Below are 21,417 nucleotides of genomic sequence, written 5' to 3'. Positions count from 1 at the left end.
GGCCGCCATGCCCCGCAAAGGAGGAACTTCAGGGAACCGTTCTGGGTGAGGCCGTTCGTAGCGGCGCACGCCTGTCATCACAGCAGCGTGGAGCTGGAGGCCGCGGGCGGTGCCAGATCTCTCTCCGCTCTGGCCCGGCGGGCACGCAGGCGTCCCCGGCAAAGCACAGTGCGCAGGTACAAGCGAGCGCGACCCAGGACGGACGCTACCCGGGGGGCCAGCTCCCTCACGGCGGGGACAGGCGCACCGGGTTGCCCGCGGCGCCCAGAGCGCAAGCGCGAGCGCCGTCCCGCCGCTTCCACGCTGATTGGCCGCCCCGGCTCAGGGCGGGTCCTACGAGAGCATCCAGCCACACAGACAGGTCCTGAGCGCTGATTGGTCTCGCCGCCGCTGGGCGTGTCCCGCTCACCGGCGTGCTTGGGGGCCTACATGGCCGCCGAAGAGCCGAAGGGATCCGATTGGCCTCGCCGCCGCGGTTCTCGCCGGCATGTGGAGGCGGGGCCGAGGCTGCGGCTGCGCAGTGAGCCCCGGCCGCCCGCGGACCAGTCCGCCGAGCGAGGAGGGCGGGGACAGCCCCGCGGCTGCGCAGTCGGGCCCCACGCGCGGGCGGGTGGGCGGAGCGGCCCCCCTAGCGGGGGCTGTGGAGCGCGGGGAGGGGGCCGAGCGGGTGGCAAAGCCGGCGCGTGCCCGGCTGGGGGCGGAGGGCGGAGGCCCGCGGGACGGAACAGCCGCGGCGAGTGGCGGCGTCGGCGGAGGGAACCGAGGCGGCGGCGAGCCCGGGGGTCGCGACTTGCAGCGGAGGCGGCGGCATTGGCGACGGCCGGCCCGGAGGCGGGCGGAGAGCCGGGGCGCAATGGAGCGGAAGAGGTGGGAGTGCCCGGCGCTCCCGCAGGGCTGGGAGAGGGAAGAAGTGCCCAGGAGGTCGGGGCTGTCGGCCGGCCACAGGGATGTCTTTTACTATAGGTGAATGAGCGCGCCGGCCGCGCAGGGCCCCAACGGGCGCCTCCCAGCGGCCTCTGCGGCGGCCTGGGCGCCCCTTCTGCGGGCCGCGATCCGGCCCGGGCGACGTGCGTACCAGCGTGCGTCCTACGTGCCCGCTGCGGTCAGTGCGCACGCGCCGGCCTCGGCCCGCCGCCCAGTGCGCGTGCGCGGGGCCCGGCGCCTTGCCTACTGCTCGTGCGCGCCCGTCCGCGCCGCTGTCACTCAGCGCGCGTGCGCCGCGCGGGGCCCTCGCCGGCCTGGTGCGCGTGCGCGCCGCCGGCAGCTGCAGCCTCATGGCTCTGCGCTCGCCCGGGGCGCGAGCTTTTGTCCCTCTGCGGGAGCGGGCACCGTGCACGCCGCCCGAGGGGTGCCCTGCCTTGGCCAGACGCCGCTGGGAAGCGGGGGTGGGAGGCTGGACTGACCCTCGCGGGGACCATACCGTGGTTTCAGGGAGCAGGGTGAACTGCCCCAGGTGGCCTGATCCCCACAGCTCCATAAGTTGGGGTTTTAACTTCGCCGTCTGCAAAATGTCCCCGATTTTTGTGCTTCTCCCAAAGCTCTTGCTCTTGAGTTGTGCCCGGTAGAAGTGACGTCTGTCACAACGGCCCTGAGCCCTGTGGACGCGGGTTTTTGTGTAGTTTTTTGTTTTATTTTTTTGAGGCAATGTCTGCATTGACCAGGCAGGCCCCCTCCTCTCTTAGGCAGGGCGGTGACAGCTCTTGGAATCACAGCCAAGCAGCCTGCACCTGCTACTTGTCTTCCTTCAAGTCTTTTTGCAGCTGTGGGGATAGACTCCTGGGCCTCGTGTGTGCCTGGCAGCGCCCTGCCCTGTGCTACACCTCCAGCATCTGCTTTCTGAGCTGACTGTAGTTGTCCCTTCCTCATTGCATGGTGCATTGTGAGGAGATCTGGCTGGCCCTTCCTCCTGTGGCGTCATGGCTTTGGGTGATAAGGTTGGAGGGCAGGATCTACTCAGGTTCCCTTCAGGCTGCAGGAGGGGTGGGGCTTTTGCTTCCTTAAGGTCTGAGGTAGTTGAGGGTTTTCCCCAGTAGGCTGCAAATGGTGTCTTGGTGTGCATGCCGCCCCGCCCCTTCGCTCTGACTTGCCCAGCCTTGCTAGCATTTCCTAAAGCTTGTAACCCCAGGATTCTGTCTTGTGAAGAAATCCTTAGGCCATGATTCGCCTCTGCTCCCTTCTGGGGCAGCTCCTCTGAGCCTGCAGCTAAAGAGCAGGGCTGTCCCCACCGCTAAGGCAAAAAGTAGTGAGGATCAAAGACCTGGTGGCTATAGGTCCCAGGCTGTAGTTACCATACTTGTCTTGTCCCCACAGCTAGCTTCATAGACATACCTCTGCCTCAGGAGAGCTACAAACGCTATCCAAGTCATTTGTGCACTACGTCTGTGACTGTCAGGGGTCTGCCTTCCTCAAGAGTCCTCCCACACACCTGGGGGCGGACCCCAGCCCCGTCTCAGTGGATGAGGGCAAGCCTGCATTTCCCCACTCAGGCTGTCAGGGACACATTCAGAAAGACTGATTTATCAATAGGGGCCCTACAGTGCCTGCCAAGCACCCACATTAGACGGGTGGGCTGTCCCCATGATGTCGCTCCCCACCCCAGCTGCCGGCAGCCGCTCTTCTCACTTGCATTTGTTTTATATTTTTTAGAAAGAGGGTCTTGCTGTGTAGCCCTGGTTGGCCTGGAACTTGTGCACCCTTTTTTCTCAGCTTTATCTGGACGAGGGGCATGTGCCGCCATGCCTGGTTTTGTTATCTTGCCTTTTTTTTTTTTTTTAAATCAGCTTTGTTGAGATGATCAGCCTGTATGCCAAATTCACTCATTAGGAGACAGCCGGCTTTCAGCATGTTCCAACAGATGGGGTCACCATCAGACTAGAGTTTAGAATATTGTTTTTTAAAGATTTATTTATAATGTATACAGTGTTCTGCCTGCATGTACACCTGCAGGCCAGAAGAGGGCATCAGATCTCATTACAGAGGTTTTGTGAGCCACCGTGTGGTTGCTGGGAACTGAACTCAGGACCTCTGGAAGAGCAGGCAGAGCTCTCAACCTCTGAGCCTCTCCAGCCCTGGAATATTATTTTTTAAAACGAGGCCCCAGGGGCTAAGGCTGGAGCTTGGAGACCAGAATGCTACTATAGCCAAGGGTTCATCCCTAGCACCATAGTCCCGTGGTTCACAGCCATCTTCAACTGCAGTCCGAGACCAGCCTGGTTTATAAGAGACCTTGTCTGGACAGGGACCCTTTGCCACCTGCTGCCCCACACTTCCCTCCCCACTCCCTAGGCAGCTGCCACATTCGCAGCCTGGGGCAGCTTGTGAACTCAGTGCATCCCGCTGCTTTTGATCTCACGCTGCTGCCCACCGCAGCTGCTCAGGAGACAGGGAACAGCCTTCTGGGGCTGCAGAGCAGCAGGGTGATGGTCCTGTGTGTGCCAACCCAGAGGTTCCCAGAAGGGAACAGCAGTCTCGCCCTGTAAACAGTTAACAGAGATTGCTGCTGAGTCTGGCCAACTCCTGCCAGAAGCTCACCTCCCAGCCACACCTAGCCTTTAGCCATTCCTCACTTTACTAGTAACAAAGATTACTACCATTAATCCCACCATTTCACCCCAGCCCCACAAATCCATTCCGTGGATTTCCCCCACACAGTGTGGCCTTTTATGCCTCATTGGACATGATGCCCTCAAGAACCCGCCACATTTTAATATGTCAGTCTTGCTCCTTTTCGTGGTTGTCTAATACTCCGCGGCATGGTAGAGCTCTTGACTGTCCATCTGGGACCACACAAGGCTCTGCAGCACAGGCTTGGCTGTGACACGGTTTCCAGGCGGCCTAGAGTTTAGTTGGGGCAGTTTTCGGGGCTGGCAAACCTATGCCTGTCCTGCAAGCATGGGCTCGAGGCTGAAGGTAGCTTCCGCAGAACACGCGGTGCACATGCCATCTCACACTTGGGAGCTGAGGCAGGAATAACAAGTTTAGCAGCGGCATGGCAAGTTCAAGTCCAGACTGACGTTCGTAAGACACTGTCTCCACGGAAATGGCACTCAGTTAAGTGTCTAGCAGTCCTGAGGCCTTGGTTCTTACCTCCAGCTACACTGACTCCAGGCGGTGTAGCCACTCAGGAACTTGAAGGAATATCAGGGATTCTTGGCTATTGAGTTTTGAGACCAGCCTAGGCTACATGACCCCTAACCCCCAAAATAAATAAGTGCAGCCCTGTAGCCCTGCAGACAGCAAAGCAAGGACTGGTTTCTGGCCCAGAAGCCACTCCTAGCCAGGCCCTCCTCCCCTTTAGGCTTCCAGAAACACTGGCCACCCTAGCCTAAGGCCTGACTTCTCAGGGCTGTTCTTGCCGCTTGCTCGTCTTTTGACCTATGAAAACTCAGGCGTGGGGAACACGCCCTTCCAAGGGGGGTGGGTAAGGGTTGGGGGCCTGCTCGGGCTGACCAGCCTCCCGCCCGCAGCCCCAGCGGGAAGAAGTTCCGCAGCAAGCCACAGCTGGCGCGCTACCTGGGCGGCTCCATGGACCTCAGCACGTTCGACTTCCGCACGGGAAAAATGCTGATGAACAAGATGAATAAGAGCCGCCAGCGCGTGCGCTATGACTCCTCCAACCAGGTCAAGGTGAGGGTGGTGACGTCAGGGCAGGGGCGGGCTCAGGGTTAGCTCCCATCGCCATCGAGTCAGTAAATCTGCTGGCAGAAGCATGGCGCGCATTTGGTTTGGTGGGTGGGAGATCTGCCCGCCTGATCGCCCACCCGCCACCATTCAGGCTCTGGCTAAACGCCTCTCTGGCCCCTCCAACCCTCCATGGACCCCGGTCGGAGCGGCCCGCTGCAGAGTCTTCTCCCCCCAGGGCAAGCCTGACCTGAACACGGCGCTGCCCGTGCGGCAGACCGCATCCATCTTCAAGCAGCCGGTGACGAAGATCACCAATCATCCCAGCAACAAGGTCAAAAGCGACCCGCAGAAGGCAGTGGACCAGCCGAGGCAGGTGAGCCCCGGGCAGTGTCCGTGCTCATCCTCTCGGGCTGGGGGTTGATTCTTTAGAAAGAAAATGGCCAGCCACGCTTGGTGACCGGCACCCGTGGCCTAGCACTTAGCATCTGAGGCCGGGAGTTCCTAAATTACAGCTTTTAACCTCTGCCTTTTTTTTTTTTTTCTTTAATCAACATAACAAAAGCCAGGACTCTTTTGTGGTTTTCTGCCCGGGGGTAAACATCTCCAGGGGGCGGGAGCAGGGTAGGCGGGTTGCGGCCAGGACCCTCCCACCTCCTTCCTGTGACCTTGCCCCCTCTCCCCTAAAGCTGTTCTGGGAGAAGAAGCTGAGTGGCTTGAGTGCCTTTGACATCGCCGAGGAGCTGGTCAGAACCATGGACCTTCCCAAGGGACTGCAGGGTGAGCCGGCGGGTGAGGTGGGTGGGTGCGCTTGCTAGGGCCTCTTTTGTTTCTCTTTGTTTCCTTTTTAAAAAGGTGTGTGTGTGTATGTGTGTGTAACTGCGATTTTATTTGTACCATGTGCATACAGCTGCATCTGGAGTTTACAGGCAGTTGTGAGCCCCCTGATGTGGACGCTGGGAAGCAATTCCAGGTCCTGCACAAGAGTAGTACACACTCACTCCTATGGCAGCGTCTCTCCAGGGCTGCCCAGCTGGCCCTGCGCACCATCCCCTTTCGTTATTCTTAGACTGGCGCTCACAGTGGAGCTCTAGCTAGCCTCCGGCTCACAAAGCCCTCTCTGCCTTCTCCTGCCTTTGCCTGGCCTTACAGGCTGATGCCAGCCTTTGCTGGGGCTCTGGATCAGCTCCTTGTCTTCTGTTGAAGACCTGCTTGGGATGGGGTCATGACTTTCAGGGGGCATGCTAGCCCAAGGGTAGAGGAGGAAGCTGTGGCATCCCTTGACCCAGCCGGCACCGTCATTCTCCGCAGGGGTGGGCCCAGGCTGCACGGATGAGACGCTGCTCTCGGCCATCGCCAGTGCCCTGCACACCAGCACCCTACCCATCACCGGCCAGCTCTCCGCAGCTGTGGAGAAGAATCCTGGCGTGTGGCTGAACACTGCTCAGCCACTGTGCAAAGCCTTCATGGTGACCGACGATGACATCAGGTAATTGGTGGCTCCGTGCACACACACGCATCGCCACAGTTAGTCAAAGCAGGAATGCTGTGGAAATGAAGGCAGTTAGATGACAGGTAGCCACTCTTGGAGGAGGTGGGTTGGGGGTCTGGATATGACAGTGATGAGCCCTCTGGCTCAGAAATCGTGCTACCACAATCCCAAGAGAATTGGGAAGCTGGGATTTGAGGCTGAGTGGCTGGCGGCCCTCTGGAGGCCTGGGTGGGTGTGGCAGGGGAGGTTGGCAGCTTGAATCACCTCCGAGCTTCTTCCTGTGTGGATCTTCAGGGGCTGGCCTGTGTTTCCTGTGTCAGAGACAGGGGCACGGGGCCAGATGGGGACAAGAGCAGGTCCCGGAATCAGTTTGTGGGCCTATAACAGAGGATCTGCCTCCTCTTGTGTGGACCTGGCTAGTCTGTGGCTTCCGCATAGTGTGGATGTAAAAAGTTAAAAATGCCCAGAGACCAGCGTCACCCGAGTTGATGGAGAAGCTGTGTGGAGTTTCTGGAAGGGCTGTGGTAGGGTGCCTGTGGGCTGATCCCCCTGGACTGTTGAGGCCCTGAGGTGACCGGTCCCCAAGCCTGTGTGCCCTGTCAGAGTGTTTGTTCCCAGGAAGCAGGAGGAGCTGGTGCAGCAGGTACGCAAGCGCCTGGAGGAGGCACTGATGGCCGACATGCTGGCACACGTGGAGGAGCTGGCCCGTGATGGGGAGGCACCGCTGGACAAGGCCTGCACGGAAGAGGATGAGGATGAGGATGAGGAGGATGACGAGCCGGAGCCGGAGCGTGTCTAGACAGGTCTGCAGGCTAGGATGGTGGGGTGCAGGCCCTGTCCCCTCGTCAGGCTGCTGACAGCTTTCATTCCTGCGTTTTCCAGATGCCCTGACCAAGTCCGGGTTGCAAACTGCCTCCATGGCCTCCTGCAGACTTCCTTCAGCCCTGCCCGGACCAGACAGGGCCAGGCCAGCAGGACGCAGGCCTCTGTCTTCTTCCCAGGGCTCCCTGCTCCCAGGTCTCAGTGCAGGGGGCCCCCATGGGCCTGGACTTGCTTGCCCGTGCGCTGCCTGGCAAGAAGCCCCACACGGGAAACTGAAGGCCTACTGCACAACTGGGAGGCAGCCTTGGCCATGGTCGCCTCCCTGCCTCCACCACAGGAAGAGGCCTGCTGTCACCAAGGAGCTGTGAGCTTTGTTGGGCGCTGGAGGAAGGATCTGGAAATACACCTGGCTATGCCTGCCTTGCAGTGTCCCCAACGCCATTACAGGCCTGGGACTGGACTGCTCCTGTCCATAGAGCCACTCAGCCTCCCCAGGCTGAGGACCAGCAGCCAACCAGGAAGTCGCTCTCCTTCAATAAACTGATGGTAGGAACTTCTTTGGGCCTCTGACTTCTCTGTGTGAGCCACAGCCCTGAGGGCGCCTGGTGAACCCACCGTGCCCGCTGGCCAGGCCCGTGGGATCAGTGTCCCTACCACAGGCTCTGGCTCTGGGAGGGCAGTTGGCAGGCTCTTTGTGTTTGGCACCTGAACTGTATCCCTGCAGCTGTGGCCTCTAGGAGGCTAGGGAAAGGGGGAGGTCTCTTTAAACCCGCCTCACCGATCAGACAGCTCTCAGTGGTGCGGGAGACCCTCTCTACCGCAGTTGAGTGCCCCTGGCCGCCCTCCGTCTATCACGCTCTACTGTCTGCCCGCCCTGCAGGGACCAGTGTCCCTGTCACATGGATTGGTGACGGGGCAGGCTCCTCCAGCAATGGAGCCAGTCGTCCTGTGGGGCAGGCTCCTGGCGGCCCTGGGCGCTCTGTAGTGACTGGTGCCGCCCCAGTGGGCCAGAGTTGGTGCGTTTCCGTCAGCATAGGGACCGATGACTTAGTGTCTTCGGGCTGGGCGGAACGGGTAATACAGGAAGCTCCGCCGTCTACACGCTACTAACTGTAGACTAGACGGTCTTGAATGCCACCATCTCCTCCTGCCGTCCTCCATAGAGGGAACTCCATCCTAACCCACTGCGGGCAGCCCTCAGAGAGGCCCAGGTCTACCCTGCTGACCGCCCCACAGGGCCTTCCACATGGAGCCTGTCCAACCTAAGCTGCCCGTGGCCAGACTTGGGGCACCCTGCACAGGGTCCTGGCATGGCCTCAGGGTCCCATGGGACTGCTGGGGGTCCTTGGGTTCCCCACGAGCATTGATGGCTCTCTGCTTCTGGGCCTCGCTCCTAACCTGCAACCCGCAGGCAGCGGAGTTCTCCCCAGCTGTCTCGGGAGGTGGAGAAGGGTCCCCTGGGGCACCTGCTTCCCAACCCTCTCCTCCTCCTAAGAGCCTCCTGTCACACCTCTGTCATCCAGCTCACCCAGAAACCCACAGCCCTTCTGCTGCGCTGCAGCCCCCACAGACTCACTCAGCCCTTCCACAGGCGTGCTTCTGTCCCACCAGCCACCACAACTGATGGTGGCACCATAGGTAAAGCCATCCACCTGCCGAAATACTGCTAGGCCATGAGTAGGAAAGCGAGGCGCTCACATGCCACAGCCAGGACGCCATGCCAGGGAGAGGCCCAGACATGAAAGCTCACAGTGGACTCCATAACAGAAATGTCCAGAGCAGGAGAAAGCAGGGACAGTGAGACAGAATACGGGGACTTGGGGAACAGAGTATCGTCAGGGTGGGCCTCTTGGGCGGATGGTATACTCTGGAGGTGGTTCGTGACTTTGGCGCTGGTGATGTGTTGGTTCTCCTCCTGCCTGGAAGCTGCCTCCCAGCAGCCCATGGAGTCAGGAAGTAGAATGGACAGCCCAGCCGAGCCGGCGAGAACCGTACAAGGATCACACACCCCGGGAACAGCTGATAGCTAGGTCAATTTTAATTCCAGAGAAGAAAAGTTCCCTCTCCCTCGGAGAGGGAAGGGCTCTAAGAACAGGTATGCAGAATTGCTTGAAACTGGGCACTTGAAGGAGACTTGACTTGCAGTATGCAGCATGCGCTCGTCCTGACACACAGGCCGGTTTCTCCACCCTGACCTCATCCTCCTGGCCGCTCTTTGTGGCGCACACCTCCTACACCCACAGCATGGGGTGAAGGTCGAAGCCAGGGTCTAGATCAGGCGCGGTTCCTGGGCTGGAAGCAAGCGGCCGTCCATGCTTCCCTCTACTTTATGTGTGGGGGCATTTGCCTGAGTGTGCACCTTTGCCTGAGTGTGCACCTTTGCCTGAGTGTGCACCGTGTGTGCAGCACACACTAGCCAGAAGAGGGGACAGAGCTCTGGAACTGGAGTTACAGACATCTGTGAGCCACCATGTCGGTGCTGGAGGTTAAACCTGAGTCTTCTGAAGAGCCAGAGCGGCCTGCGCGGTCTCTAATACTTAACTTATTAATTTGTTTGGAGATAGGGGTGAGCCTAGGCCCAGGTGCATGCTGGGATGTACTTTACTGAGACACACCACAGCCACTGAGGTGTTTTTGTGTGTGTAGCAGTCAGGACCACCTTCGGTCACCCAGGCTCCGCATACCTAGGCCCGGGGGCTGTAACTCGGGTCCCTCGCATTGGCAGGGCAAGTATTTCACGCAGTGACTAAGCTGTACTGTATGATCCATGCTCCTCCATGGAAAGCCCACACTCCCTGTAACGTCCTCCTCCCTGGTGCTGGGACGGCAGGCTAGGAGCAGTTCAGCCCTCTCTGTGGCGCTGTGTGTGGCTGGAAGCCAGGGCTCCCTGCCTGCTGGGTGAGCAATGCCTGTGTGTGTGCTCTTGTTTGTAGACAAGATCTCACTCTCTAGACAGGGCCGGAACCCGGGACCTGCCTGCCTCTGCCTCCCAAGGCTGGGATTAAAAGCATGCATCACACTTAGTTTACCCCTTGGTTACTGGCAGGAGGCTCTCAAGTTCAAGGCCAGCCTCATCCACAGAGTGAGTTTCGGGACAGCCAGGGCTACACAGAAACCTTGTCAAACAAAACGTGTACATGCCTGAGTTTATGCCTATGCACTACAGGCATAGAGAAGCCCACAGAGGTCCGAAAAGGGCACTGGCTCCCTGGAGATGGAACTCCAAGCAGTGGTGAGCCCTTGTGTGTGTGCTGGAGACAGCCAGATCTCCGCGGGAGCAGTGAACACTCTGGACCAGTGAGCCTTCTCTGCCTTCTCACACCCTTGGTTTTTGAGTCGTTGCAGAGTCTGGGGCCCAGGGATTCAGCTGGGCTCTGAAGGCGTCCCCGTCCCCCGTGCTGGGATTACAGGCACACTTCTGTCATTTGAACTTGAGACCTCACCTTTGGGTGCTCTTCCAGGCCCTGTTTTAAAACCTCTCAGGAGCTACTCGGGGTGTCTCTGGTCCCCCGGCTTTGCATCTTGAGAACAAAGCACAACGTGACCCTTAGGAGACTTATCACGCCTCTCCCTGCTGTTTATCCTCCCTTTCCAGAACTTAACACAGCTCTGTGCTCCATCAGCTCAGGAGCCCAAGCATCAGGTCAAAGCCCCGTGGGGAGGGCAGCGGTGGCCGGCTTGACTGGGTCTATCCCGATGCAGCCTCTGGCTCTGAAAAGCTGCCAAGGCTGCTGGAAGCTTCTGCCAAGTCAAGGACAAGGCCTGTACTGGAGCCCAGGGAGGGAACAGACAGTAGATGTTAGGAAAATCTTTTTCTTTTTTTTTTTTTTTTACTTTTTTCTCCTCTGAGAAAAGGTTTCTCTGCATAGCCCTGGCTATCCTGGAACTCGCTGTGTAGACCACACCGGCCTTCTCGATCTCACAGAGATCTACCTGTCTCTGCCTCTCCCAAGTGCTGGGATTAAAGGCCTGTGCCACCACTGCCATGCTTAGATTGATTAACAATACTTTATATATAATAGTTATTATTATTATTAACCAGACTCTCACTGGACAGCCTGGCTGGGCTGGAGCTTCCTCGGTAGACTAGAATGGCCCGGAACTTAAAGGCCCTGCTAGCTCTTGGCTTCTGTGCTGGGGAAACAACACAGCAGAACTGTGAGGACTCCTGGGGGCTGCAGCTGTGCCTGTGCCCGGGATGACTGTAAAGTGGGCCGTAGGTGGGGGCACGCTGTGGCCGAGGGAGCTATGGAATGGGGCAGCCTGGGACAGAGACCCCGCACAACTGACCTGAGGTTGCCATCAGCCGTAGGAAGGGATCCAGGCAAGCTCCATCCTGGTCCCTGTCCGTGAGAAATCTCAGCAGGAACACAGGTGTGTGCTCCAGCTGGGGACAGGGTGGCCCTGGAGCTGGGCAGGGCCAGTGGGCAAGGCTGCCTTCCTCCAGAGCCCAAGCATCTCGGGAGGATGGGTCTCAGTGAACATGGGCAGCACCTGGTGGGAAGCCACGCACCCCGGAAGCCCTGTCCAGGTAAAGATGTCTTAAGTTTGGGGGTATACAACCCCCTCCATCCCCAAGGAGGATGAAGTAGCAGGAGAAGGCTTGACTTGGGGAAAGGGACCTCGGGGGCTGCCCAGGCGCCATGCCGAGCGGATCTGAACAAGGGAATGAGCAAGCAGGGTGCCATCATGTAGGCTGCTCTCACGGGTCCCCAGGTCATTAGATGTGCTTGGGATAGAGGCCGCCACTTGGAACGGCTGGACCCGCTGGGAGAAGACAGAAACGGGAGGGGGCGCCACTGTCGCACAGACAGGGCTTTCATGACTTTGGGGATGAGTTCAGAGACCAGAATCACAGTGGTGACCCGAAACGAGAGGGCGGGGACCGCCTGGGACCCCGAGGTGGGACCACCGCCACACCTCTGCGATGGGATGGAGTCCCTGTCTTGGAGGACTGAAAGCACTGTGAGGTGATCCCTGCCAGAGGGTCCCCACGGTCCCCGGCCCCACAGGGAAGAGTCCCCAGCCTCGAAGGGCGGGCCTGACCCAACGGGAGGGGGACCCAGCCCTGTGCGCACGGAGTGGAGTCTGTGCCTTACAGTGGGAGGCGGGAGGGGGACAGTAACCGCGGAGCGATCCCGGGCAGAAGGTCCCGAAGGTCCCCCGGAGCGCACTTAGGGGAGGCCTGGCAGGGCGGAGGGCGCCAGGGGCGACGGCGGGGGCCCCCCGGCTCACACGGCCCCCGGGACACGCCCCCCGGGCGCGCGGCGGCGGCGGCTCGGAGCAGCGCCGGCTCGGCCGAGCCACCTGCGGCGCCTCCCGCACGTGCGAGCCGGCTGGGGGGGGAGGGGGAGGCCCCACGCCCTGGGCGGGGGCGGGGCAGCCACGTGACCGCCGGCCCGGCCCGCGCCTGCGCAGCAGCGGGGCCCATTGTTGGCCGCGGTGACGTCGCGGGGCGGGGCCGGGGCGGGGCGGCGGGAGGGCGGAGGGAGGGAGGGCACGAGCGTCCCGTGCCACCGCCGCCTCCGCCTCCGCCGCCGCCGCCGCCGCCGCCGCCGCCGCCGCCGCCTCGGCCGCCCAGGAGCCGCCGCCAGCCCCGCCACAGCGCCAGCGCCCCGCAGCCCCGCGTCCCCGCAGCATCCCCGCGCCGCCGTCCCCGCCCCGCCGCTGGATGCCGGCGGCCGGCGGCCGAGCTCGCAGACGCGGAGGGCGGCGCGGGCGGCGGCGGCGGCGCGGGCCCGAGCGCTAAAGCCATGCCGGGCTCCACCGGGCAGCCCGACGCGGGCGGCACGGGACCCGGGACCAACGCCGGCGACCCCGGGCATCCGCACCCTGCCCTCGCGGGGGCCGAGGACGCCGCGCCCCGGCCGCCGCCCGAGCCCGACGACGCGGCCGCCGCGCTGCGCCTGGCGCTGGACCAGCTGTCCGCGCTCGGGCTGGGGGGCGCGCGCCCCGGAGATGAGGAGGGGACAGCGACGCGCGGCGCGGACGGGGCGGCGGAGCGCGGGGACGAGGGGCCCGCGCCCCCCGACGAGCTCGAGGCGGCCGCGGCGCCCCCGGGGACGGGTGCGCCCTCGATGGGCGTGGGACCCTCGATGACCGCTGCGCCGTCCATGGCCGCGGCCGCTCCCGGGACTTGTGCGCCCTCGATGGCCCTTGCCCCCTCCGTGACTAGTGCCCCCTCGATGGCCGTGGGACCCTCGGTGACTTGTGCACCCTGCATGGCTGTGGCACCCTCGGTGACCGTGGCACCCTCGATGGCACTGACATCCTCGGTGACCGTGGCACCCTCGGTGACTGTGGGACATTCGGTGACCCTGGCACCCGCGATGGCCGTGGCTTCCTCGGTGGCCCCTGGCGGGCTGCCCCTTCTGGACCCCGACGTGAGCCCCCGGCCGTCGCCCCCAGACGTGTTCGCCAGCTTCGCGCCACACCCGGCCGCCCTGGGCCCCTCGACGCTGCTGGCCGAGCAGCTGAACGTGATCGGCAGTCGCAAGAAGAGCGTGAACATGACCGAGTGTGTGCCGGTGCCCAGCTCGGAGCATGTCGCGGAGATCGTGGGTCGCCAGGGTGAGTGCCGTCGGGGGATGCGGGGGGGGCGCACTTATTCTCGAGGCTAGATGTCAAGGGGGGTGTGTTTGGGGGAGAGGAAGGGACAAGCTCTGGCCCCATTCTAACCGCTCCGTGGATGCCACCAGAAGACCCCCCGGGACACGCCCCGCGTGGGTTCTGGGCCCCGGCGGATTCCTTGGCGCCTTTGTTCAAAGCTGCTGGCTGCTGCAGAAGTTGGGCACAGCCCAAGCCGTGGCCACTGCTGCCGCCTTTGTCTGGGTTCCTAGGGACGACCACGGCCCACGTGCCCTGGCTGGGGACACCCTAAGACACAGGCCCCTCAGAAGCAGCCAGGGCTGGGCGGGGGGGGGGGTGCTCCACCCCCCGCAGACACGGGGCGGGACCAGCCCGGATTTGTTAGCCCAAGGAGGGTGCCCTGAGGGTCAGGATTGAAGTGTGGTAGTTTATAGGGCGCCTCCCTCACCTCCCTAGCTTGAGGTCCAGACCGGGGTGCTGAGGTGAGGGCTGGAAAGAAAAAAGGGCCCTAGGCGTACCCTGAGTTTGGAAATGTGGGGTTTATAGGAGGGCCTCCTGCTAACGAAGCTCTCGGTGGGGTGCGCTCCGCCCATCCCGATAGGCTGACCCCCAGCAGGCCCCCGGCGTAGGGATCCAGAGCTCCCCAGGGGATGGGGGTCCCTGCCGCAGCACCGTGGAGCTGGGGAGTGTCTCTGTTGCCCGCCCCATTGTTCTCTTTGTTCGAAAGCCAGGCAGAGATTCGCACGGTGACATCAGGCCAGCCGTTGCTCATTGGCCCTTGAGCTGCCGGGGCGGGCAGGAGGGTGGTGGGCAGTGCCCAGCCCTTCACACACCCACAAGCCTGGATAACGGTGGCCCCCAAATTTCTCCTGCCCTTCCCACCCACAGCCGCCCACTCCTGGCACCCCCCACTAAGAAGGGGGGATCAACCTGGTCCTAAGAACTTAAGGGTGGGGCTTGGGCATTTCCAGACCCTCTGAAACTGAGGAGGGTCCGGGCGGGTTAAACTGCAAGCTTAGCTGTCACTGCCCAGCAGGCCAGGGAGCACCTCATGGCCGCCTACCCTAGTTCCTGGTGGGTGGGGCCGAGCCGGTGTGTTCCGCGCCTCCTGGCCTCCTGGGAATGGACCGCGCTGGGCAGGGGCTTGCGCCGAGCGAGCGATCCAGCTTTCCCCTTTGTGTTGGCCGCTTCCCACGCGGCCTCCCTCCCGATGCCAGCCCCCCCTGTACCTGTCCAGAGCCCGTGTGGACGAGTGTAGCTACCGAGGCCTGTGATCCTTTATCCCAAGATCACCTGGCCGCCGCCTCTTCCTGGAGGCGGGTCCCACCGCAGTGCTGTGCGGAGGTGGGGGATCAAACCCAGAGCTTCCCCAATGAGTACCAGTCCGCCGTTATCGGGACCCAGATTGGGTGGTTATCATTGGTGGCCCTGAGCTCACCCCTGTGCTGGGATGGGTGGCAAACGTTCGAACCGTCCTGGTTCCGTGTGGCACCCAAGTATCTCCCGAGTAAATGGGCTCAGTCAGACCCACGTGGAGGGCACCCTGAATGTGCCAGCCTCGGGGCCCTTCCCCCTGACCATCTGTGGCGCCCAGCTCCTCCCACCCAAATGCTTCCAGCCCAGTTGGCTTTTTCTTGCCATGATAAAACCCTGACCAAAAGCAGCTTGGGAGGTTTATTTTGATCTTCAGCTGTAGCCCTTCACTGAGGGAAGTCAGAGCAGGAGCTGCTACAGAGCCTGGAGAGTGCCGCCTGTGGGCTGCTCCCCACACCTGGCCCAGCCCAGCCTGCGTTCTCACACACCCCAGGACCAGGTGGCCCAGGATGGCCCCGCCCACAGCGGCCTGGGACTGCCCCATCAATCATTAATCAGGAAAATGCCCCACAGTCACGCCCGCAGGCTAGTCTGTCGGATGCAGTTTGTTGGGTGAGATTTCCTCTTCCCCAGAGTACCTAGGTCTGTGTCAAATTGACAAGCCGTCTGTCAAAGTCCTTGGCGCTCTTCCTCGGCCCTCAGGCCCCTGAGCTCACGCCCCCATTCTTCCTACTCATGACCACCTATGAAAGGCAGATGACATCCTCTCCCCTGAGGTGTAACCTGCCTGGCTCCGTATCTCACCATAGAGCCACAGGGAACCAAGGCCCGTTTGTCCCTGGTACCGTGCTGTCCCTGAGCCTCTTTTCAGGTGTAGAATGGGTTGGAGGGTATTTCTGAACCACGCCCCTAGCCCTCCCTGGGTTTTTCTAGGCAGAAGTTCTGCTCCTGGCCACGCCCCCAGCCTTTCACTGGGGGACCCCAGGCAGGGCTCCACCCCTGAGCCGCACCCCCAGGCCAGTGCGCATCCAGGCCTGAAGCCTGGACTCTTGTGTTTTCTTTGTAGCCCAGGCTGACCTCCGTTTTGGGCAGTTCTTCCTCAGCCCCCTGGGCCCGTGTGTGCCAACACGCCCTGCTCCTTGTAGCCCCATGGTCCTTAGAGCCCCACCTGCCCAGCCAGGGAAGGAGCTTCGGGCGGGAGTGGGAGGGTCCTTGTCCTCGCTTACTGCCTTCCTCTCCCATTGGGTCACATTGGGTCCGGGCCACCACCATTGCCCACAGCTGAATCCACACTGTCAGGGCCTGCCCCCCCCCCCGGCCTTTGAAGAGCAGCTCCAGTGGGGAGGAGCAGGGGCCGGGACAGCGAGCCCGGGGGCAAGCCTGGGGCCCTCTTGGGTATCGGCGCAGAGACTTTGGGGTCTCATGTTGTTTGGGGTCCCGTGGAAAAACACATGGAGCCCAGTACGGGGAATGGTCCCTCAAGCCCTGGCCCGGGAGGTGGCGGAAACTCTGGCCTCACTTCCATGGGTGAGAGAGGTGTTCCTTCTTTGTTTACTACTTTGTTCAGAGTTGGGCTGTGCGCTGCTGAGCTGGGGGCCTCGGGTCTGGTCATCTGGGCGCGTCCCCCTGGTCCGCTCTCACTAAGCCTGCTGATGGAGCTGGAGACGGCAGCGGCCCTGTTGCCCTCTGCTGCCCTCAGGGACCAGACGTGCCAGCCACCAGCTGCTGGGGAGCCCCTAGGCTGCGGGCTCCCCGGGATCGGCAGGGGCTCTCCTGGGCCATCAAGCCGAGCTCTGCTGCCAGCCTGGCAGCATGCACTGGAGTTAGGGGCTCTAGGACCGGGTGGGCTCTCATGGAGTTCAGGCTGGCCTCAAACTCATCATAGCTGAGCCTCACTCAGGCCATCCTCCTGCCTCCACATGGCCCATGCTGGAGACGAGACAGGGCGTCACTGGCCCAGGCTAACCTTGAACTTGTGGCAGTCTTTCTGCCTCGGCCTCCCAAGTGCTGAGACGGCAGGCTATGTACCACACTGCCCTTGAGGGCCAGTGGACTCCCTGAGGACGCCACGGGCCTCTGGCATTCCTTCTGAGCCCTGATCACCGCTTTCTGGCTAAGACCAGAGTGGCAAGGTTGGGATGTGGCTGGATGTGCCCGACTCCCCTCCTTTTAAGATTGTATTTGTTCATTCATTCCTGGGGAGTGGCACAGCCGGCTTCTGCTGCCCCGCGCCTGGTGGTTCGAACCTCAGTCCTCAGGAAGGAGGCCCTGCGAGGCCGAGCCAGCATGCCCTCCTGCCCGGGTGCACGCTCACCCAGAGAGGAAAAGGAGGGTCGGAGCAGGGAGTCCGTGTCCCGTCTGGGTGGAGGCTGTGGAGGATGGGCATCAGGCTTGGGTGCTGACGTGTCTCCTGTCCTCCTAGGGTGCAAGATCAAGGCCCTGCGTGCCAAGACCAACACCTACATCAAGACGCCAGTGCGCGGCGAGGAGCCGGTGTTCATCGTGACGGGGCGCAAGGAGGACGTGGAGATGGCCAAGCGGGAGATCCTGTCGGCCGCCGAGCACTTCTCGCTGATCCGCGCCACGCGCAGTAAGGCGGGCGGGCTGTCGGGGGCCACCCCGGGGCCCCCCAACCTGCCGGGCCAGACCACCATCCAGGTGCGCGTGCCCTACCGCGTGGTGGGGCTGGTGGTGGGGCCCAAGGGCGCCACCATCAAACGGATCCAGCAAAGGACGCACACGTACATCGTGACCCCCGGGCGCGACAAGGAGCCGGTGTTCGCCGTGACCGGCATGCCGGAGAATGTGGACCGGGCGCGGGAGGAGATCGAGGCCCACATCACGCTGCGCACCGGGGCCTTCACCGACGCGGGCCCGGACAGCGACTTCCACGCCAACGGCACCGACGTGTGTCTGGACCTGCTGGGCGCCGCGGCCAGCCTTTGGGCCAAGGCGCCCCACCCCGGACGGAGGCCCCCCGCGGCCGCCAGCAGCCTGCGCGGGGACGGCGCCCTGGGCGCCACCAGCACGCCCGAGCCCTTCTACGTGGGCGGCCGCGGGGGGCCACCGCTGCCGGACCCGAGTCCCAGCAGCCCCTACGGGGGCTCCGGCAACGGAGGCTTCACGTTCGGCGGGGACGGGCCCGGCGCCCCCGCGGGCGCGGCCACCCCTGAGGACTGCGACTTCGGTTTTGACTTCCTGGCGCTGGACCTGACGGTGCCCGCCACGGCCACCATCTGGGCGCCCTTCGAGCGCGCCGCGCCCCTGCCGGCCTTCAGTGGCTGCGCCGCCGTCAACGGGGCCCCCGCGCAGGCCGCCCCCGCCCGGCGCAGCAGCGGCGGCGCCGCCACCACCCCGCGCCACTCCCCCACGCTGCCCGAGCCGGGGGCGCTGGGCCTGGAGCTGCCGCTGACTCGGCGCGGCATCCCGGATCCGGTGGGGGCCGTGCCCTGGCGACCCCCGCAGAGCGCCCTGCCGCCCTTCTCCGGCAGCACCACCTTCTCCGCGACCCCCTCTCTGCCCAACACCACCCCGGCGTCCTCCACCCTGGACACTGTCGCCTCGGAGGCCAACCACAAGCCATCCGCCCCAGCGGCGAACTCCTCTGCGTCCGCCGCGGCCCCAGGCCCGCCCGCCGCGGCCCTGGCCCGCGAGTGCGTGGTGTGCGCTGAAGGCGAGGCCATGGCCGCCCTGGTGCCCTGCGGCCACAACCTCTTCTGCATGGACTGCGCCGTCCGCATCTGCGGCAAGAGCGAGCCCGAGTGTCCCGCCTGCCGCACGCCGGCTACCCAAGCCATTCATATCTTTTCCTAAGGCCCCGCGGCCCCGCGGGGAGGCCCCTGGGCCTGGGGCGGGCGAGGAGGGCAGGGCCGGACGCGGGGGGCGAGGGCAGCGGGGGGCGCGGGCCCCACGCGTGTCGCAAACAGCTTTAACTCCTGAGCAGGCGTCGAGGCCATCAGCTTGCGGCCCAGCGGCAGCGCCTCCGTGCTTGACAAGTGACAGTATTGAGTGAGCCGGCGACAAAGAGCCGGAGAGTTCTCTGTTTGCACTTTTATTAGGCCACCCCTCCCCCTTCCCGGGGTGATCTTGGAACAAAAAATAACACGATATTTACAACCCTCACTGCATTTAACAGTGTGGATTCTTGTAGAGGCTTCCAGAGAAAGGCAGGTGGCATTCCTCCTCCCCCGACACACACACTCCCTTTTTTTGGGGCAAAATATATACCATTTTGTACATCAGCCACGGGGTGGCCGCAGGAGGGGGAGGGGAGGGCATCCGCGGGGCGTCCAGTCGACAACTTCCTATTTGTTCTGTTGTGGTCTCTTTGTTTTGTTTTTTTAAATTAAGAACTCAGTGTTGCGGTTTTTTTGTTGTTTTTTAAAAAAGGTTTTTAAAGTTTTTTTTAACTGTTATTTTTACTTCATACTTCCTGTGTATATGTAGGGAATTTATATTAGATATATGTACTTTATGGAATAAATTTTAAGAACTAAAATATATTTTATTTTAAATAAAGCAACGGACCTTTAATCTTTGACAGCTAAATCACTGATTATATATTTGCTGAACTGATTTAAGGGTTTAAAAACATTGTATCCAGAGTTTTATTTTTGGACTTGAAAGCCTTCTTAATAAAGTTGTTTTCCTATATGTAAGCGCTGGCGTCCGCGTGGTGTGGGAGGAGGGGACCCCCAGGACAGGGGTTCGAGTCTGTGCTCTGCTCCAGCACCCCAGGTGGGGGGTGCAGGCACTCCCCACGAGCTGGGCTGTAAGGAGCGGCCAGCCCCACTGCCAGGTGCCTGGATCCCCACCATAGTAACAGCCTCTCACTGTGCCCCCACCATAATAACAGTCCCTCACTGTGAGCTGCCCCGAAGGAGGGCTCCTCCCACCCACCACCACCCCACCACCCCCCGGGCGATATCTGCCCCGTGAGCCTGTGGGGACCCCGCCTCCCGTCCCCACAGCTTCAGATGACAGGAGTCAGCCCCCGCCCCAGGGCGGCCAAGGCAGCCTGGCCAGGAGGCAGAGTGGACGGTGGCTGGTCGGTGGACACCAGCCCGTGCGGCTGGCATGGGTGTCCCGCTGTGCTAACAGCAGGCCAGGGCCAGGGCCTGCGGCTCAGCCAGAGCCGGTGAGGAGTTCTCTTGGTGTTCCAGGAGCGTGGGTGCGGGTCGCCGACGGGACAGCTAGAGCAGCTGCCTCTCCGAAGCCCACCCCAGCATGGCGAGGAGGACGGGCACCTTGCAAGCCAGCCAGCCCCCCCCCCCAACTGTTTCCAGCTTCCTCACCTAGGGCAAGGCCTGCTGCCCCTCAGGCCTCAGCCTTCCCGGGTGAGGGACACAGACTGTGGCAAACCTCTGCCTGTTCCTGGCCATAGCTCGGCTCCTAGGCGCTGCTACAGGGCAGGAGGCAGAGGCCCCGGAAAGCCAGGCCTGCGGAGGAGGGGACAGGCAGAGAAGAAAGCGAGACAGCCCGCCCGGCGTGGCACCCCTTCCTCAGGCAGAGAAGAAAGCGGGACAGCCCACCTGCGTGGCACCCCTTCCTCCGTGAGGACGAGGTCGCTGCTCTGGGAGCTGCGGCACTGAGGCCCCCCTCACACCACCACAGGGCAAAGAACCTCCCTTTAGGCCCTGTGTCCTGAAGGGGCCTTTCCAGGAGTGATTAAGGTTGAGGGGTGAGGCCCGGCAGGACTTTCAGGCAGAGGCGGGTGGATCTCAGTGTGAAGCCAGCCTGGTCTACAGAGCGAGTTCCAGGACAGCCAGGGCCGCACAGAGACCCCGTCTCGAAAAAACAAAAACCAAACAAAACGAACAGACAAAAGAAGGGTCTGGAGGTCATGCTGGCTTAGGCTCCGGATTCTGTGCCGGTGCCTGAGGGGGCAGAGATTGGAGTGTGGTGGGCGCCATCCACCCGGATCTCAGCACTTGGGAGGCTGAGGCTGGACCACGGTGAGTTCAGAGCCAGCCTGGGCTCCATGAGAACCTGTGCAACAGAAGGAGGGAGGCTTAGGGTGGGGCCGGGGCTTTGTGAGCACTTGCTGCCCATGCCTGGGGCCCAGGGGTCCAGACCAGGCACTGTCTAAGGCAGGCCTCAGACCAGGAGGCTGAGGCAGGAGGATTAGGAGCAACAGCCCCAGGACGCTCAGCCCGCAGCCTCCGGATCACAGAACCATCTGGCCTTCCTGATGCCTCAGCGACTCCACAGACTCGGAGGCCACGAGGGGAGAGGCAGCCGCAGGGGGTGTGGGCACGGGATGTCCAAACTGCAGGCGACAACACCCCAACCCCCCCGGAGCACCACAGTTTGCAGAGGAAGAGAAAGTGAGCCCTAAGGGTTGAGGGCAGGGTGGAAGGGCCTTCAGGGGCAGGCAGGTCTGGCAGCACAGGCCGTGTGCGCAGGTGCGATGTGGGTGCTGGGACCCTGACTCAGTCCTCTGTGGGAGCAGCCGGTGCTGTAATGTCGACTTCATCATCGTCCTTCTCCTCCTTTCCCCTACCCCTTCTCCTCCTCCCTATCCCTCCTCCTTCCCTCCTCCACCTCCCTTCTCCTCTTCTCCTCTACCTTCTTCCTTCTCC

The 21,417-nt window shown here is 62.3% G+C and overlaps 2 protein-coding genes across 5 annotated transcripts; both read left to right on the top strand.

The window, feature by feature from the left end:
* The first annotated feature begins 545 nt into the window (after nucleotides 1–545).
* Mbd3 (methyl-CpG binding domain protein 3) lies at nucleotides 546–7,491 on the top strand. Of its 4 annotated transcripts, none has more exons than XM_021641925.2 (7): nucleotides 546–963; nucleotides 4,467–4,626; nucleotides 4,859–4,996; nucleotides 5,310–5,400; nucleotides 5,932–6,109; nucleotides 6,731–6,915; nucleotides 6,995–7,491. In XM_021641925.2, exons 1-6 carry the CDS (start codon nucleotides 854–856, stop codon nucleotides 6,909–6,911), a joined length of 858 nt encoding a protein of 285 aa, XP_021497600.1. In that variant the 5' UTR covers nucleotides 546–853; the 3' UTR covers nucleotides 6,912–6,915; nucleotides 6,995–7,491. The 4 variants fall into 4 exon arrangements, with proteins under 4 accessions (XP_021497600.1, XP_060227109.1, XP_021497601.1 ...); XM_060371126.1 differs by having other exon boundaries at nucleotides 605–963; nucleotides 4,775–4,996; XM_021641926.2 differs by having other exon boundaries at nucleotides 608–867; nucleotides 4,775–4,996.
* A 5,065-nt stretch (nucleotides 7,492–12,556) lies between these two features.
* Mex3d (mex-3 RNA binding family member D) lies at nucleotides 12,557–19,494 on the top strand. The gene is made up of 2 exons (XM_021641837.2): nucleotides 12,557–13,504; nucleotides 17,259–19,494. The coding sequence occupies exons 1-2, from the start codon at nucleotides 12,688–12,690 to the stop codon at nucleotides 18,647–18,649; spliced, it is 2,208 nt and encodes a 735-aa protein (XP_021497512.1). The 5' UTR covers nucleotides 12,557–12,687; the 3' UTR covers nucleotides 18,650–19,494.
* The last annotated feature ends 1,923 nt before the right edge of the window (nucleotides 19,495–21,417 follow it).

Source organism: Meriones unguiculatus, chromosome 17 (genome assembly GCF_030254825.1).
Source record: "Meriones unguiculatus strain TT.TT164.6M chromosome 17, Bangor_MerUng_6.1, whole genome shotgun sequence".
In the NCBI taxonomy this organism is placed as follows: Eukaryota; Metazoa; Chordata; class Mammalia; order Rodentia; family Muridae; genus Meriones; species Meriones unguiculatus.
This window is presented reverse-complemented; position numbering and strand designations above follow the sequence as displayed.

What these genes read in the sequence shown, in the direction of transcription:
- Mbd3 (XM_060371126.1), top strand. Translation starts at nt 854, where the DNA reads ATGGAGCGGAAGAGGTGGGAGTGCCCGGCGCTCCCGCAGGGCTGGGAG. An exon ending in AGGGATGTCTTTTACTATAG is followed by an intron (nt 964 to 4,466) that starts GTGAATGAGCGC and finishes TCCCGCCCGCAG; the next exon opens with CCCCAGCGGGAAGAAGTTCC. An exon ending in CCTTCCCAAGGGACTGCAGG is followed by an intron (nt 5,401 to 5,931) that starts GTGAGCCGGCGG and finishes CATTCTCCGCAG; the next exon opens with GGGTGGGCCCAGGCTGCACG.
- Mex3d (XM_021641837.2), top strand. Translation starts at nt 12,688, where the DNA reads ATGCCGGGCTCCACCGGGCAGCCCGACGCGGGCGGCACGGGACCCGGG. An exon ending in GGAGATCGTGGGTCGCCAGG is followed by an intron (nt 13,505 to 17,258) that starts GTGAGTGCCGTC and finishes CTGTCCTCCTAG; the next exon opens with GGTGCAAGATCAAGGCCCTG.